General features: G+C 44.0%; 1 protein-coding gene across 1 annotated transcript; it reads right to left on the bottom strand.

The window, feature by feature from the left end:
• Positions 1-522: 522 nt before the first annotated feature.
• On the bottom strand, positions 523-4,221 carry KCNE4 (potassium voltage-gated channel subfamily E regulatory subunit 4). The gene is made up of 2 exons (XM_004033277.5): positions 3,890-4,221; positions 523-3,353 (listed from the first exon to the last, which is right to left on the bottom strand). The coding sequence occupies exons 1-2, from the start codon at positions 4,017-4,019 to the stop codon at positions 2,818-2,820; spliced, it is 666 nt and encodes a 221-aa protein (XP_004033325.1). The 5' UTR covers positions 4,020-4,221; the 3' UTR covers positions 523-2,817.
• Between the last annotated feature and the right edge of the window lie 12,199 nt (positions 4,222-16,420).

Genomic DNA, 16,420 nt, shown 5'->3' with positions numbered 1-16,420 from the left:
CAGACCAAGTGGGAGGGGCTGGAATCAGTCCCAGTCTGAAGGAGACCAGGAGAGGGAGGAGAGTCAACCCCAGCCCCACACTTTGTGCTTCACTGTGTTGGTAAGTTTGTGTTGCTGTTCATACAGCAGCTCTTTGCCCATTAGCAGGTGCTGCTGGGCCACACGTGTGGATAATATTTGCCAAGCCAACATGCAGGTCAAATGTTTTCTTGCAACCAAGCTTGGAGCAACATCTTAGCAGCAGCTGACCTGTCACTGCATGTTCAAAGTCCAAAGACTCCAGGGCTGCCATATTTAAACAGAGAAGTCCATGTAAGACCATCTGCAGCTTGTTTTCCATTCATTACAAAGCATTTCAAAGGATGAAAAGCCAAGCCTCATTCACCCCATGGTTCAGACAGAAATAAGATACGCCCTCAGGAGATACTGACTTGGGAGAGGAGCAAAACCCAGAGATGTCTTGGGAAACGTATCTGTGATGTCTTCGAAACTAACAATTATATTGAAAAATCAAACAAAGAATTCATGACTTCCCAGGAGGGAAAAAAAAGTGTTTATTTATTTAAATTAAAAAATATTGTGAAAATTACAAAGTGTTAAATACAAAAGACAATTCTATACAACTCAACAGAATAAGAAGGAAGTATATACATCACTTTTTAATAGGTGCAGAGAGACTTGCACCAAACTTCAGGATTAAGCAATGGAAAATGTGACAAGGCACATGTCCGTCGCAGTGAAATTTCAGAATTCAAGTGATTCCAGGCAAGAGGCCAAACTTAACTTGGCTTCTTTCAACTTAAACAGCCCCCTTTGGCGTAAATCCACACTGAATTTAAAGTGAACAGAGGGCCTTTTTCCCCCAAACATAAATTTCCTTTAGCTGTATGTCAAAGTGGACTGATAAACCAGCTCCTACACTGTTAACCCTTCCATGGCAACAGTAGTTATTGCTGTGTCTCCAATCCATGCAGAGCATTTTTCTTTAAAAAAAAAAAAAAGTGGCCGGGTGCAGTGGCTCATGCCTGTAATCCCAGCACTTTGGGAGGCCGAGGTGGGAGGATCATTTAAGGCCAGGAGTTTGAGACCAGCCTGGCCAAAATGGCGAAACCCCATCTCTACTAAAAATCAAAAAATTAGCCGGGCGTGGTGGCAGGCGCCTGTAATCCCAGCTACTCAGGAGGCTGAGGCAGGAGAATCGCTGGAACCCAGGAGGTGGAGGTTGCAGTGAGCCAAGATTGCACCACTGCACTCCAGCCTGGGCAACAGAGCAAGATTCTGTCTTAAAAATAAAAAAAAATAATAAATAAATAATTTTTTAAAAAGTTTTTTTAAATAGATTTAAATTTGACCTTTTACTTCCTCCTTGTCTTTAAGGGCCTAACGGATCTGCGAAACTGTTGACCACAGGAATAGTTGGAGTCATTGGAAGCATTCCTGTGTGTTTTCCTTTAGACTTTGCTTTCCCTTAGCTGGGAGTGTTAACATCACACATTCTCCAGAGAACTTTGCAGAGGAGAATGTGGTGTCTGCCTCTTTCCTTCAGTCCTGGGAAAACTACAGCAGGCCTGGGTTGGTAGCTTGCCCTGAATTCCCCAGTTATATGTGTTCTGAATCTCCAACTGCTCCTTTAAATCAGCAGATCCTTGTTCAGACTAACCGGCCAAAGGGGAAGCATTTGGTCCAAGCTTCCTCACACCAGGCTGTGGAATATTTATCACAGAGTCCTAAAATCTAAAGACATCCTCCCAACCCCCTGGGGATGGAGATCGTCAGGAGCCTCATGCAGACAGCGAGCTTCTTGATGACATGCCCGGGACCACACAGCAAATGAGTGTCAGGGCTCGGGATCAGGAAGCACAGAACTTGGAGCCCAGCTTTGTGCAATCTCCGCCTGAGTATGCCCTTCTAGGTCTCAGCTACGTGACGAAATACCACATTATGTCCTCTCCCAGCTCAGAAAACTAGGCTGGGAAACTGAGCAGCAGCAGAGCTAACGGCTTGGCCTTGTTCGACCCCACCTTACCCCTTCTAGAAAGATCAGGAAGAGTCTCCTGAACCACCATCGGGAGTGCAGGTTAGATTCTGGGGAAGCTCTTCTGATCCAAAGAACGTCATGCCAGCATGTGATGCTGCATGGTCACAGATCAGAGTTCAAGGTCATAAGTTAGACAAAAGGTCAAAATAGCAGATCATCTCTTATAACCCCGGCCAATGTTAACAGGTTTAAAAGTTACTTTTTTTTCTTATAGTGTGCAAATGGGCTGGGTTCAGATCTCCAGCTTTCTCCCATCAAAAATCCCCCTCTAATCCAAAAGAAGCTTGTAACCCACTGTGAAGGAATGCCACAGGTACACAGTAGAGATACTTACAGCCAATCACATCTAGAAGGACAAAGCTCTAGGCAAAATAGCAAATCACAACTAGTCTCTCAGCGTGTCCTAAGCATTCGGCAGCCCTGGGAACAGGCAGACCCTGCAGGAGCTACCCAGGGCATCCAGTGAGAAAATGGCAAGCATATAATCCCGCCAAATTCTGATCAGAACCCCAACACCCAGGCCCCAAAGTCAGTGTACACGCTGCGCATCTCCGCGGCTTTTTCAGTGGTGGGTGCAAACCATAGGCACCTCCCGGACTCCTTGGAGGTGCTGGTTCCGGCTGAGCCTAGTCCCCCACCCCACCCCGAATCAGGGGTTTACCGAGGGTCTCTTCAAAGTGGCAGCCGCACTGTGAAAGTGAAACCAGACACTTGAAAACTGTCTTTCCTCTCTCTAAGGGTGCTGGCTGATGGAGCCACCGGCAGGGGTCCCGGGGGTGCTAGGAATTCTGATGGATGTTCTCCGAGGACCCTTCGCTGCTCTCGTTGAGGGGCGTCTCCGAGGTCTCCTCCAGCTCATCGTCTGCCCCCTCCTCCTGAATGGTGAGGTGCACGTCCGGGGAGGAGGACTCGGAGCTCACGCTGTCCCCTTCCATGGAGCAGAGGGTGCAAGACAGCGCGGGCGCCACGCTCTCCTGCAGCATGTTCAGCATCAGGGGCACCTGCACCGACCTCAGGCCCGACACCACGGGCAGCGGCTTCATGGCCTCCCCCCAGAGCCGCTCCTCGTCTTTGTACAGCAGCAGGAGGCTGGACTTCTTCTCCCGCCTCTTGGATTTCATGTAGCCCAGCATGATTCCGATCAAGAAAATGCCGTAGAAGGACATGACAACCAGAATGTAGAAGTACTCGTTGCCATTGCCGCTGCCACCGCCGGCCGCACGGGACTCCACGGGGCTGCTGGAGGCGGCGGTGCCGGGGTGCGTGCTGTTCAGAGGCTCCATCTTCAGCATTGAGGCTGCCTGCACAGCAGGGGCTGGGGAAAAAGCCGCAGGTTATAACTCTCCCCCAGGTCCTGGGCACAGGGAGGTGGGGGAGCACGAGGTTTATGGAACTGCAATACCAAAAAAGCTTAAAAGTGCATGAAAGAAATAGCATAAGAGGCTTCGCCAAACAGCTGACAAGAGTGAGCTATGAGGGCTTGGAGTGCACGGGAGAGAAGCCCGGGAAGGTTCACTGGGAAAAGTAAGAAGGACTTTTTTTTTTTTTTTAGTGTACACATTTGTCCTGTTTGTAGTGAGCAGTATTACTTTGATTTAAAAAAAAAAAAATCAATGTAAGACAGGAGCATACAGTAAATAGTATCTTTAAAATTGGGAAACGTATTTTAACTGAGCAGAAACAAAGTTTACATTGTGTTTCCAAAACCAAACTATTTTAAATTCAAAACAATGTTTCCTTAGAACAAAGAAAAGCAGAAAGAAAATAAAGGAAAAAAAATTCATCTATTAATTGGCAAAAATGTCCCTCTTTCACATGTTTCTGAAGCAAAGTGTAGCCTTGCTAACTTACCAAGGCTGACAGTTTGTCCCAAGTTTTGAATTCCCAAATCGTCCAGTCCAAGAGGCTTCTTCTGCTCTGTCCGGCTCTGCGCTCTGACAACTCCGCAGCTGCAGTTGGGATATATAGTCCAGAAGTGCATCGTCACGTGCTCTGGGAGGAAAATTTACAACAGAGGTTGATCGTGGCAGAGTAAGCAGTGAACTGAAAGCACTGCAGTTCAACTCCCTGAACTTTGCAGCTGTGAAAAGTGAAAAAGACTGGGAAGTGGGAACTGCTCCTCACGCCCCAGCACCCGGCCAGGGTTTTCAGGTAGCCGTGACGATGAGTGAAAAGAGGAGAAAGGAATGTGCTGTGTTGGAACCGTTACCCCAAAGTCCGCACTCACTGAAAATTAGCTCATGCTTCGTGCAGCTCCTGGGGAATAACCATTATTGGGCTACAGGTTTTCAGAGGCAGCTGAATCCCATAATCTGGATGAAAGACAGTTGGAAGCAAGTGCGGGATTTACAGTCAAGGAACTGGGGCTTCGGTTTCAGTTCTTCCACTCCTTATGCAAATATGATAAATCCTTCCTTAACCTTTCCGCACCTCACATTCCTCGTTTGTAAAATCGTTGTGCCGGGGGGAGGGGGGGCAGTCTTCTGCAGGTAGGATTATATAAACCACCTGACCTTTTGAGACCCTTTCAGCTTAACCCTTCTAAGATTGAAGGCTGGCTGGTGTTGCTTAGCCCTCTAAAAGCAGAGATTCTAGCTGCCTTCCACATCAAGGTCACAAACCTATGTTTATAATAATTTTTTTTTAAAAGCTCCCACGTTCTTTTCAGTGGTCTGCATTAAGTGGAAACATGTTGTGGTAAAAGATACTATGGGCAGGTTTTGTTCCATCCTGCCATACACAGCTGCTCCTCTGAAGCCTCATGCAGAGGCTATTGACACGTCTCTTTGCTGTCTCTGGCAGGTCAGGGGAGGAGCAGGACTATTTCAGAGTGCAACTAAGCACAGTTCAAGTTTTTTAAACCTCGGTAGACCCTGTGTTTAAACGGCTGCTGTGATCAAAATTGGAAGAGGAATTGCAGGCTTTAATGTCAGTCTCTCTGCTCCCTGGGCTGCTTATTCTGAGGCTTTCATGCTAAGTGGAAGGAAACTGGGAGAGATCCACTCCCTCCAGTTGTCTGTGGCCTGTGGATTGCAGCCAGACTGTCTTGTGGGCCAACTCTAAAGGAAACATCTCTCATGGTTCTGCTGTAGTCAAACTGACGCATGCAACATCCACCTGACCTGCTTGAACATATATAGCTTAGGCACTGGAATTTTCACTGCTGCTACAGGAACCCCCCTGGGTTTGCACTTGATCCTGATTCTAAGAAGGCACCTGGAGGAAGAATAGGAAGATGAACTGAATGCTGCCATTTTTCCCACTTGACTACTCACCTGTGTTCATCCATAAATCCCCAGCTGGCACTGGAGGTACCAACCATCGACCACTCCAGCATCACAATCATCCATACAGTGGAACTGTGCTCACACCAGTAAAGATACCCTCAGCATTGTGTTAGTACGTAAAACCCTCCATAGCTACCTCAGCCATGGTAGACTTGGTCTTTTCAACAGGTGTCTATCATAAACACTAGAACACTTCCATCTACATCTAAGCCTACACTGGAATGTCTGGGACACTAGAACAAGACAGGCCCAAGAAAGAGATGCCTGTTGATTGTTGACCCTGGTATTGTTTATTGTATACCTTAGGACATACGAGATTGGTCATCATCCAGGGATTGTCCAACACCAAAGACTGGAAGCTTTGAGTAGGCAGAAAGGAGGTGGGGATAGGAGTTACCAGATTCAAGGAGCAGGAAGTACAAAGCCTGGTGCCAGGAAGCCAAACAGAGGCTGAAGTTTTAAACATAATAAATCCCCAAACCTGAGCCAACAGTCCCAAGGGAATACAACCAAGAAAAGAGATGAGTGTGGGGAAACATCGAGAATGAATTCCAAAGGACAAAGCAAGTCAGAGCCAAAGGAAGAGCAGGACTAATTGCAGGAGTCAGGGAAGGAACAGCCCAGAAGAAATTCTGGGGTGCCTGCTTGGAGTCCCTGCTGCCCCGATTCCCACATACTTCCTGCATGGATATTTCTACTAGAGTTAAATGAGGTCAACTGCAGTGTCTTATTTCAGTAATCCCAATGCTTGAAGAGGCTGAGGTGGATGAATCACTCGAACCCAGGTGTTTGAGACCAGCGTGGGCAACACAATGAGACCCCATCTCTACAAAAAAAATACAAAAATTAACTAGGCCTGGTGGCGAGTGCCTGTAGTCCCAGCTACTTGGGAGGCTGGGGTGGGAGGATCACTTGAGACCAGGAGTTCAAGGCTGCAATGAGGTCTGAACATGCCACTACACTCCAGCCTGGGTGACAGAGCGAGATCTCTAAATAAATAGAATAGAATAGAATAGAATAGAATAGAATAGAATAGAATAGAATAGAACAGAATAGAACAGAATAAAATAGTTCAATGAAATGATGCAAAGAAAGCACCATGTCTGGCCAAATGCGCATGCTCAGTGCCTGCTTTTAGTTGTCATTGTTAGGAGTACGCCGTTGCTCCCAAGGGCTTCAGGTTGCCTCCTGTCATGTGTGTGCCCATCTCCAGACTTTTAACTCCAGACTTTTTATCACTGCTCCTTCCCCTGTCTGTCACTCCCAGGAATGGAATTTAAGAGAAGGGAATTCCAACTTCAAAATGCATAGCTCAATCTTCTTCCCAGCCCTCACTCATGACAGGGATTGCGAGAATGATGGCACTGAATAACGGCATAAAGAATGAGGGAGAGAGGGTACATCTAGAAAGTGCACTCTGTCGGGAAAGGATGGGACTGCACAAGAATTATTAATTATATCTACCCCGGGCCTCAGTTTTAGGAGACAGCAATGTTAAAGAAATAAATCAATTTCGGCTAGCATTTCCATTTCCTGAACAGTGTCTTTTCAGGAGCAAACGTATCTAATTCTGATGAAGTCCAATTTATTTTAACTGTTTTTGGTTGTGCTGTTTGAATCCTATCAAAGAAATATTTGCTTAACCCAGTCATGAGGATTTTCTCCTGTTTTGCTTCTAGAAGTTTTATGGTTTCAGCCTTACATTTAGGTCTATGATACATTTCAAGTTAATTTTAGTCTACAATGTAAGATATGGGTCAAGGATTTTTGGGAGGGGTTGTTTGTTTTTGTTTTGCATATGGATGTCCAATTGCTCCAGCATCGTTTGTTGAAAAGACTCCTTTTCCTGTTTAAAATTATCTTGGAAACTTTGTTGAAAATCAATTAACCTTATATAAGCAGGTCTATTTCTTAACTCTTCATTCTGTTCCTTTGATCTATCTGTCTATCTTTGCATCGATATTATTCTGTTTTGATAAATCCATTTTAAACTTGTATTTTAAATGAGTCTAAGATACACTGCAGTTCAAATCTAGCTTAGTGTCTATCATGTACCAAGTACACAGAAGTCCTGTGAGGTCAGGTATTATTACAACCATTTCATAGATAAGGAAACTGAAAGTCAAAGAGTCAAAGAGGCAAAGTTGCTCCAGGTCAAATCACTAGCAGTACAGTCAGTACGTGACCCCAGATCTATGCAACTCCAAAACCCATTCTTTTTCCACTACCTTTTGTCTCACTGAATGGAAAACAAAAAGAAACTGAGAAAGAGTAGGAAGTGAAAGACGGACATTGTTCCAACTTCTTTTGAGTCTTCATAAAACTTTTTTTTAAAAAAAATGTGAATTCTGACATAACTAGATACTCACACACAAATACACACGTGGAACTACAAGTTGTCTTTTTCTGAATTCATATTATTTTAAGTACTGGAGGCTGCACCAACCTCAGCATGTTCTAGAAGTTATCAGTGAAGCAGTAATACTCTTACCCTATACCTATGTTGTCCATAGTACAGTAGTTTCTCTGCCTACATATACAGCCTGATATGGTTTGGCTCTGTGTCCCCACCCAAACCTCACCTCGAATTGTAATCCCCACGTGTCAAGGGTGGGACCAGGTGGAGGTAATCGAATCATGGGGGCTGTTTCCCCCATGCTGCTCTCATGATAGTGACTGAGTCTCACGAGACCTGATGGTTTTATAAGCGTCTGGCATTTCCTTTGCTTGCACGCACTCCATCCTGCCACCCTGTAAAGAAGGTACCTGCTTCTCCTTTGCCTTCCGCCATGACTGTAAGTTTCCTGAGGCCTTCCCAGCAATACAGAACTGTGAGTCAGTGAAACCTCTTTCCTTTATGAATTACCCAGTCTCAGGTATGTCTTTATTAGCGATGTGAGAACAGGCTAACAAAAGCCTGTTCTGGTCTTCTTGTTTTAATGTGGGTTTTTTTGTTTGTTTGTTTGTTTGTTTGTTTGTTTTTTCCTATTTGATCCCGACACACACTTTCTCTAGAGCTTTGAGTACTTTCATTTCCTGGTAACGTCATTTTTACCAGATGACCCAGGAGTCCCTGGCCACACATCTCTGAAATTATGTTAACAGCTTCTGTGACTAAACAAAGTCTATGCTGGGATAACAGCATGGCTGTGAATCTCATCGGATTAAACGTAAGTCTGGAGTCCAGAAATCTGACCCAGCTCAGCCTTGCTGATGCTACGTGACTGGCTGGGTTGCATAATTGCTCTGTGTTTCAGTTTTAGCCACCCTCAGGCATGTCAAAAGTAGCATCATTAATTGTCTCAGGATCCTGAGAAATCTCCCATAATCCACTGGGCTGTCCCCCTCCTGAGCAGACCAGGCTTTGGGTCTGGCAGAATATTGCAAAATGAAATCCTCAGTGCCCACCACTGGTTTTGCTTTTCCCAGAAATTCTGTCTGAAAAGTTCTGTCTGGGAACTCGAGCAGTGGATCATCCCTTCTAATGCCCTGAGTCACCCTCCCTGGACACATACTTTTTAGCATTCCTAGCACTAGAAATAAAACAGGGCTGGATATCTGACAGGTCCTTAGTAAGGTCCCCAGGCCCTCCCTGTAACACCAGCTATGCTGTGGAGGATGTAGCTATCAGCAGGTCCTGCTTAGATATCACCCAAAGGGGGTTAAGAGGGAAGAACCAGAACTCCTAAAATTAACAGTGAAGTTCATATTAATTCACCTTTGTTATGTATTATTCAAGCATTTTTAACCTGATATTTATTTAACAAATACTTGCATAGTACCTAAAAGTGCCTCAGGAATTGCTGTAAGTACTTTGCAAAGTTTATCTTATTTAATTCTCATAAAAAGCCCTTGAGATAGGCTCTGTTATTATCCCCATTATATAATAAGGAAACTGAAGCAGAGAATGCTGGAGCAGCCTGCCCCAGATCACACAGCTAGTACATGGCAGAGCTGGCATTGGAACCCAGAGCTGAAAAAAGAGAAGGGAAAGAAAAAAAAGAGAGAAGAAAAACATGCCTCTGCCTCTATAGACCTTACCATTGGTGAGGGAGGCAGACAAGAATCCCAGAATTGTATGTGTAAAGTTGCAAGAATGACAAATATTGCAAAAGAGAGAGGACGCTAGGAAAGTTAATATTAAGGGGATTGAATTCCTTAGAGAAATCAGGGAGGACCCCCTAGAGGAAGTGATCCTTGAGTTAGGATCTGAAGATTGAGCAGGAATTAGCCCAGATGAAGTGAGAAGGTAAGAGAATTCTGGCCAATGGTAATCTGTGGAAAGATCCTTCGGAGGAAGAAAGTGGGGAGGGAAGAGAGATGGCAAGAATGAGGAACTAAAAAGTCTATGGGGACTCTGTCAAGGAACAAAAAGGAACCTGGTAGAAGACGCAGCAGGAGAGGCCAGCATGGGCCAGAAATGTGCCACCTGGGAGCATGAGGACAGGAGACCAAGGAAGTAAAAGATAGATTCCTGCTTTGAAGAGCTCAAGTACCAACTGGGGAGACAACCCCAAGGCCTGGGGCGAGTGTGTGATCATTCAGGACTGACTGAATGCATGATCGCTGAGCACATGCAAAGAACAAACTAAGAGCATACATGCCTGTGCACAGTTAGCACCAAGGAAACCAGAGTGAGGAGTTGACTGACTTAATGAGTGTGTTTGTGAATAACCGTGGAAACACAGACTTTGCTTCCAAGATTCTTATCAAGAGTTCCAGACAGGCCGGGTGCGGTGGCCCACGCCTATAATCCCAGCACTTTGGGAGTCCGAGGTGGGCAGATTACGAGGTCAGGAGATCGAGACCATCCTGACTAATACAGTGAAACCCCGTCTCTACTAAAAAAATGCAAAAAAATTAGCCGGGTGTAGTGGCAGGTGCCTGTAGTCCCAGCTACTCGGGAGGCTGAGGCAGAAGAATGGCGTGAACCTGGGAGGCAGAGCTTGCAGTGAGCGGAGATCGCACCACTGCACTCCAGCCTGGGCCACAGAGTGAGATTCGGTCTCAAAAAAAAATAAAAAATAAAAAAAAGGAGTTCCAGGCAATTAAACTAAAGCTCTTGAATGTATCTCAACCACATTTCTCAAGAGCTATCAGTGGTGTGCTTAGAGTAATTCCTGAAACTTTGACAAGGTGACACAGAACTCCCAGAAGCAATAAGACAAATCAACATGTCAGTGAGTGTAGTTTTAAAAGATGGGCTTAAAAGTACACAGATGGCAAATCCAAGTGTCAGGAACTCAGATCAGATGATGGTACAGCATATAGTTTAAGGGCACAGGCTCTGTGGTCAGGCTGCCTAGGCCTGTCTTGGTTCTTCCTACTAGCTGTGTGACCATGGGCACATTTCTTAACCTCTCTGTGCCTCTCTTAAAGAGGCATAAGAGTATCTATCTCATAAGGTTGTTGTGAGGAAGAAATAGAATTATCCACTATTGCACCTTCTGTTTAGACTGAGCGCCAAGACAAAAATACAAAAGGTTTGAGCCTCTTTCCCACATCAAGAGTGTTTTTTAAAAATTAAAAGTAGAGGATTTTTAAGAAAGAGTCATTGATGTTTTCTCTTCCCCTTCCTGGTGAAGATGTGGGGAAGGGGCTGCTTTCTTCTCAAGTTAAGGGAAGTGAGGGGGCGCTTCACAGAGATCACTTGAGAGTCTCAGTGGTCTCTGTGGCCTGTAACCTGCTGGACACAGAGGACTGGGATCAGAACCACACCTAGAAAAATTTGAAGGGCAAGAAACCATGTCTGGCCAGAACTCTGGGGAGAGCTTGCTGAGTTAGGAATGCCCATGCTCCCAGGACTTTTTTTTTCCTTTGGGGTGGGGTAGGGAGGGTGGGTGTTTTTTATTTTTTGTTTTTTGTTTTTTTGAGATGGAATTTTGCTCTCGTTGTCCAGGCTGGAGTGCAATGGCACAATCTCAGCTCACTGCAACCTCCACCTCCTGGGTTCAAGCGATTCTCCTGCCTCAGCCTCCAGAGTGACTGGGATTACAGGCACCTGCCACCACACCCGGCTAATTTTTGTATTTTTAGTAGAGACGGAGTTTCACCATGTTGGTCAGGCTGGTCTCGAACTCCTGCCCGCCTTGGCCTCCCAAAGTGCTGGAATTACACGCGTGAGCCACCGCGACCAGCCGTTCCCAGGGCTTTTAAAGGAAAAGACAGGAGAGTGTTTCCTATAGGCCAGTGGCAGGCGATGCAGGAATGCAGGAGGGAGACACAGACCTGGGCTACATGTTGGTTGGTTCCTGCCCAAGGCAGCCAGGAGCGGGGTGGGAAGTCATGGCCCTGCCCACCAATGACTTCCAGCCTACCCAAGTCCCAAGCAGTGGGAGAAAGAAGAGAAGCAGGCTTCACTCTAAATAAACTTCAGAAGTTACGACCCTCCCATAGGCCTGGACATACAAATTACTGTACTGAGACTATTCAGGGAGACTAGAGAAACCAGGGGGGTTTTCTTACTTAAGAGTAACTAGAAAAGTTGTGAGTCTGCCCCAGATTTTCATCACAGGGCAGGGGACTAGCTGGCCCTAGAGAATGAGTCTGAGGAAGTACTGGGACTCAGAGATAAGGTGGCTTTAGGATGACACCCTGTAAGCCCTGCTTGTTTATCGTAACAAATGCGTATGTAAAAGCCTGGAACTGTGCCAAGCACACAGCCAGTGTTCAGTTTTCACCAGTATTAAACAATGTTTTAAAAATGCAAAAACACAATATTCAGGAGGACAGGAGACCAAGGAGGTAGAAGATAAGTCCCCGCCTTAAAGAGGGATGATCTAGCTTAAATTTAGGTTTAGGACCAAAAATGACTATTTGCTATTTTATTCCCAGCAACTGGAATGGTACTTGGCCTATAGCAGACCTTCCAAAAAAGATCTGTTGACTGAATAACAGAGAGAATGTGCTAAACACTCATTATAGACTTTTTAATTTAACTTTTAATTTCACAAAAGCCCAATGTGGGTGATTATGAACAGAATTTTGTGAGTGTGGAGAATGAGGCCAGAAAAGTAACTTGTCCAACTTGTCCTGGTCACACAGCAGGACGAAGCAAAACTGGAATAGACCGTCCCACCTCCTGTTGAAATCATGCCAGACACATACTCCATTTCTAGGTGCATGATGCTCAGCTGCTAGCCACTTCCTCTGGCCCCAACTAATCGAGAGGTCAGGACAGAAAGAAGATGTTGAGGAAGTGCTTCAGGGGTTCCAGCTCAGGAGGGCAGAACCGACACTCTTATTTAAAAACAGTGTTTCGAAGCCTTGAAAAGGTCTTCCAAAACCTTTTAAGTACCAGATGATAAGGCAGGACCCAATCAAAAGGAATGTCCACTTAGCTCTGACTTCTGCACTTTCCAAAGGCAGTTGGTTCTAAAGAAGGACTTAGGGATTTCAAGAGCATTTCATAGCTTGAGTTGCCCTTGCACAAATACAGACTAAATTATGGATGGCAGGAAGTGGGGCAGGAAGTGGGGGTCTCCTTTTCTCTAGTGACTGGCTTCCTGTTGCAGCAATTTCCCATCGTGTTTCTCCATTCGTCTCCCTCTAGAGACAGAGCTGAGGTCTACAGCACAGTGTAGCCCAAGACTATGAGGAATCTCTATTTTGCCACAACTAGAGTTCTCAGGATCATCCCAGCTAGGCAAAAAGAATGGGCAACTCATCAAGAAAGCTCACTCTATCAACATCATGCAGGCAAAATTTGCCTGACAGGTACTGAATGAATAAATCAAAGCTGGTTCTTCACATACCAGGGAGGCAATTGTGAAAAGTGGCACACAGCTGCCCACAGTGAATGAGAAACAAAGGAGGCCTGGACACAGGGAGGCTGAGGCTGATACCCAAGGCTATGCTGAGAAAGCAAGTATTCCCTCTGTGCTCAATAAATAATTGAGACTTGCGCAGAAATACTAATGTCAGAAATGCTGATTCATGCTGAGTAGTGAGCATAAGGAGAAGTGAACGGTCCCTGCTTCTGCCTGGGGGGTTCCTGTGGAGTGAGGAAGCCACATGGTAAGTTGATCATTGGTCATTAGTCAGGTAGACTCATACCTATGTGTCTCAGATTAATATTTCAAAGAATTTCAGCCAAACCCATCAGGGTACTGACCTCATGCTCTGCCATGTTTAACCTAATTAATGACATATTCATTTGGCCTCTACTGGTTTATTTATTCATTTGTTGATTCATTTATTCAAATAAACACACCTGTCCTGCAACCTAAACCAATAGATATTTTATAAAGCTAAAGGATCAAAACAACAAAAAGATGATTGCAAAGAAAGTATGTCAAGCCAGGTGTGGTGGCTCCTGCCTGTAATCCCAGCACTTTGGGAGGCTGACGGGGGTGGATTACTTGAGGCCAGGCATTCGAGACCAGCTTGGCCAACATGGCAAAACCCTCTCTCTACTAAAAATACAAAACTTAGCTGGGTGCGGTGCTGTGTGCCTGTAATCCCAGCTACTAGGGTGGCTGAGGCAGGAGAATCACTTGGATCTGGGAGGCGGAAGTTGCAATTAGCAGAGATCACATCACTGCACTCCAGCCTGGGTGACAGAGAGACTCCATAAGGAAGAAAGGAAGACAGGAAGAGAGAAAGAGAGAGAGAGAGAGAAAGAAAAAGAAGAAAGAAAGAAGAAAAGAAAGAAAGAGAGAGAGAAAGAAAAAAGAAGAAAGAAAGAAAGAAAAAAGAAAGAAAGAAAGAAAAAGAAAGAAAGAGAAAGAAAGAAAGAGAAAGAAACAAAGACAGACGGGAGGGAGGGAGGGAAGAAGGAAGGAAGGAAGGAAGGAAGGAAGGAAGGAAGGAAGGAAGGAAGGAAGGAAGGAAGGAAGGGAGAAAGAAAGAAAATAAGTCAAATAAAATAAAAATTAGCATTGCACAGCAGAGGCTGATGTTGGGGCTTTGTCAGATCCTAGCTTCTTGGCTGAATGATACTGGGCTCCTCTTTGAAAAGGACCAAATATTTGTCTACAACAAATCACACACCAAGCCCCCGGCAGTGTAGACCCAGGACTGCCACCTCCTCCCAGCACTGGATCACCGTGGCGTGAGAGCCATCATGTTCAGCCTGCTCTGACTGCATGACTCATAACACAGGCCCAACCCACAGAAATCCTGGCCCCTTCATGCAAGTCTCCTGGGAAAGGAACTTCTGAGGTTTTTTAAATAAGAAAAAAAAAAAAAACTCTGGGGCTCATTTGAAACTGTGCATACTCTATACCTTTGCTCTTATCTCTGGCCATTTGTATTTCTTCTTTGAAGAAACATCTATTCAAGTCCTTTGCCTATTTTTCAGTTGGGTTGTTTGTCATTTTATTGTTGTGTTATAAGAATTCCCTATTTATTCTGGATACTAAATTCTCTATATATGCTGGATACTAAATCATTCTGGATGATTGGCAACATTTTTTCCCATTCTGACTTGTCTTTTCATGTTCTTGATAGTGTCCTTTGATGCATAAAAGTTTCTAATTTTGATGAAGGCCAGTTTATCTCTTTTTTCTTTTGTTGCTGTGCTTTTGGTGTCATAACTAAGAAATTGTTGCCCATAATTTATACCTATGTTTCCTTCTAAAGTTGTAGCTCTTCCATTTAGTTTCTTGATCCATTTTGAGCTAAAGTTTCATGTGTGATGTGAGGTAGAGGTCCAAATTTATTTTCTACATGTGGGTATCCAATTGTCCCCATACCATTTGTTGAAAAGATTATTCTTTCCCTATCGAATGGCCTTGGTATTCTTGTGGAAAATCAATTGACCATAGATATATGGGTTTATTTCTGGACTCTCAATTCTATTCCATTGATCTATATGTCTAGCCTTATTTCAGTACCACACTGTTTTGAATACTGCACCTTGCACTAAGCTTTGAAATCAGAAAGCATAAGTCATCCAACTTTATTTCTCTTTTTCAAGATTGTCTTGGCTATTTTTTTTAAAAAAGGCAGTTGGAAGTTTGATACCAATTGCATTGAGTCTGTAGATCAAATCTAGGAGTGTTGCCATCTTAACAATATCGAGTCTCCCAATCCATGAACACAGAATGACTTTCCATTTGCCTTATCTTCCTTAGTTTCTTTCAGCAGCATTTTTGTAGTTTTTAGTGTACAAGCCTTGTACCTCATTAGGTAAATATATCCTGTAAACCAAAAAGTATCTGAGACAGATCTCAATCAATTTAGAGGTTTATTTTGCCAAGGTAATGTACACATGCCTGGGAGACAGGTCTGTGTCGTTCTTTAAAAATAATTTTTAGGGCTTCAGTATTTAAAGGGGAAAAGCAGGCTAAAGACGAAAGAAGGAGAGTACGGTCATATTACTGAAACAACATGTTGCAAGAGACAAGGAGCAGGTAGGAGAATAGTCAATTATGTATTTGTCTTGCACTCATGATAAGGTGAACATAGCGTTGCTACCTGTGGAGATATTTAACTTTTATCTGCAGCTATCTGCTTAGGAACAAAAGGAAAGGCAGCTTCTTGCATGACTCAGATTTCAGCTTAATTTTTTTTCTTTTGGCATAGTGAATTGGGGTCCCAATTTTTTATTTTCCTTTCACAATCCCTAAGCATTTTAATTTTTTTGATGCTATGATAAATGCAATTGCTTTCTTAATTTTACTTCCAGATTGTTCATTGCTAGTATATGGAAATACAATTGATTTTGTACATTATTCTTATATCCTGCAACCATGTTGAACTTGTTTATTAGTGTTAATAATATTTTAGTGGATTCTTTAAATTTTTCTCTATATAAGATCATGCCCTCTATATAAGATTATGTCATCTATATAAGATCTAGTAGAAACAGTTTTACTTTTACTTTTCAATCTAGATGATTTTCTTTCCTTTTCTTGCTAAATGTTGTTTATTTGTTTAATTACTTTTCTGAACTAATTCTGTATTGTCTACATTCTTTCTCATGTGTGGCCACTGAAGTCTCTACTTAGTTTAATGACCAGATGATGACTAGACAGAAATTTATTTCTCTTAAACTTCTGGAACCAATAAATCTCCTAGTCTTTACCATGGAGCTCAATTTACATGTTCAGCCACACTTTCAACACTCCGATAGCTAGTTTACAACTCTATG

Source organism: Gorilla gorilla, chromosome 11 (genome assembly GCF_029281585.2).
Source record: "Gorilla gorilla gorilla isolate KB3781 chromosome 11, NHGRI_mGorGor1-v2.1_pri, whole genome shotgun sequence".
NCBI classification, from domain to species: domain Eukaryota; kingdom Metazoa; phylum Chordata; class Mammalia; order Primates; family Hominidae; genus Gorilla; species Gorilla gorilla.
Note: the sequence above shows the minus strand (reverse complement) of the source record. Positions and strands in the feature narration are given on the sequence as shown.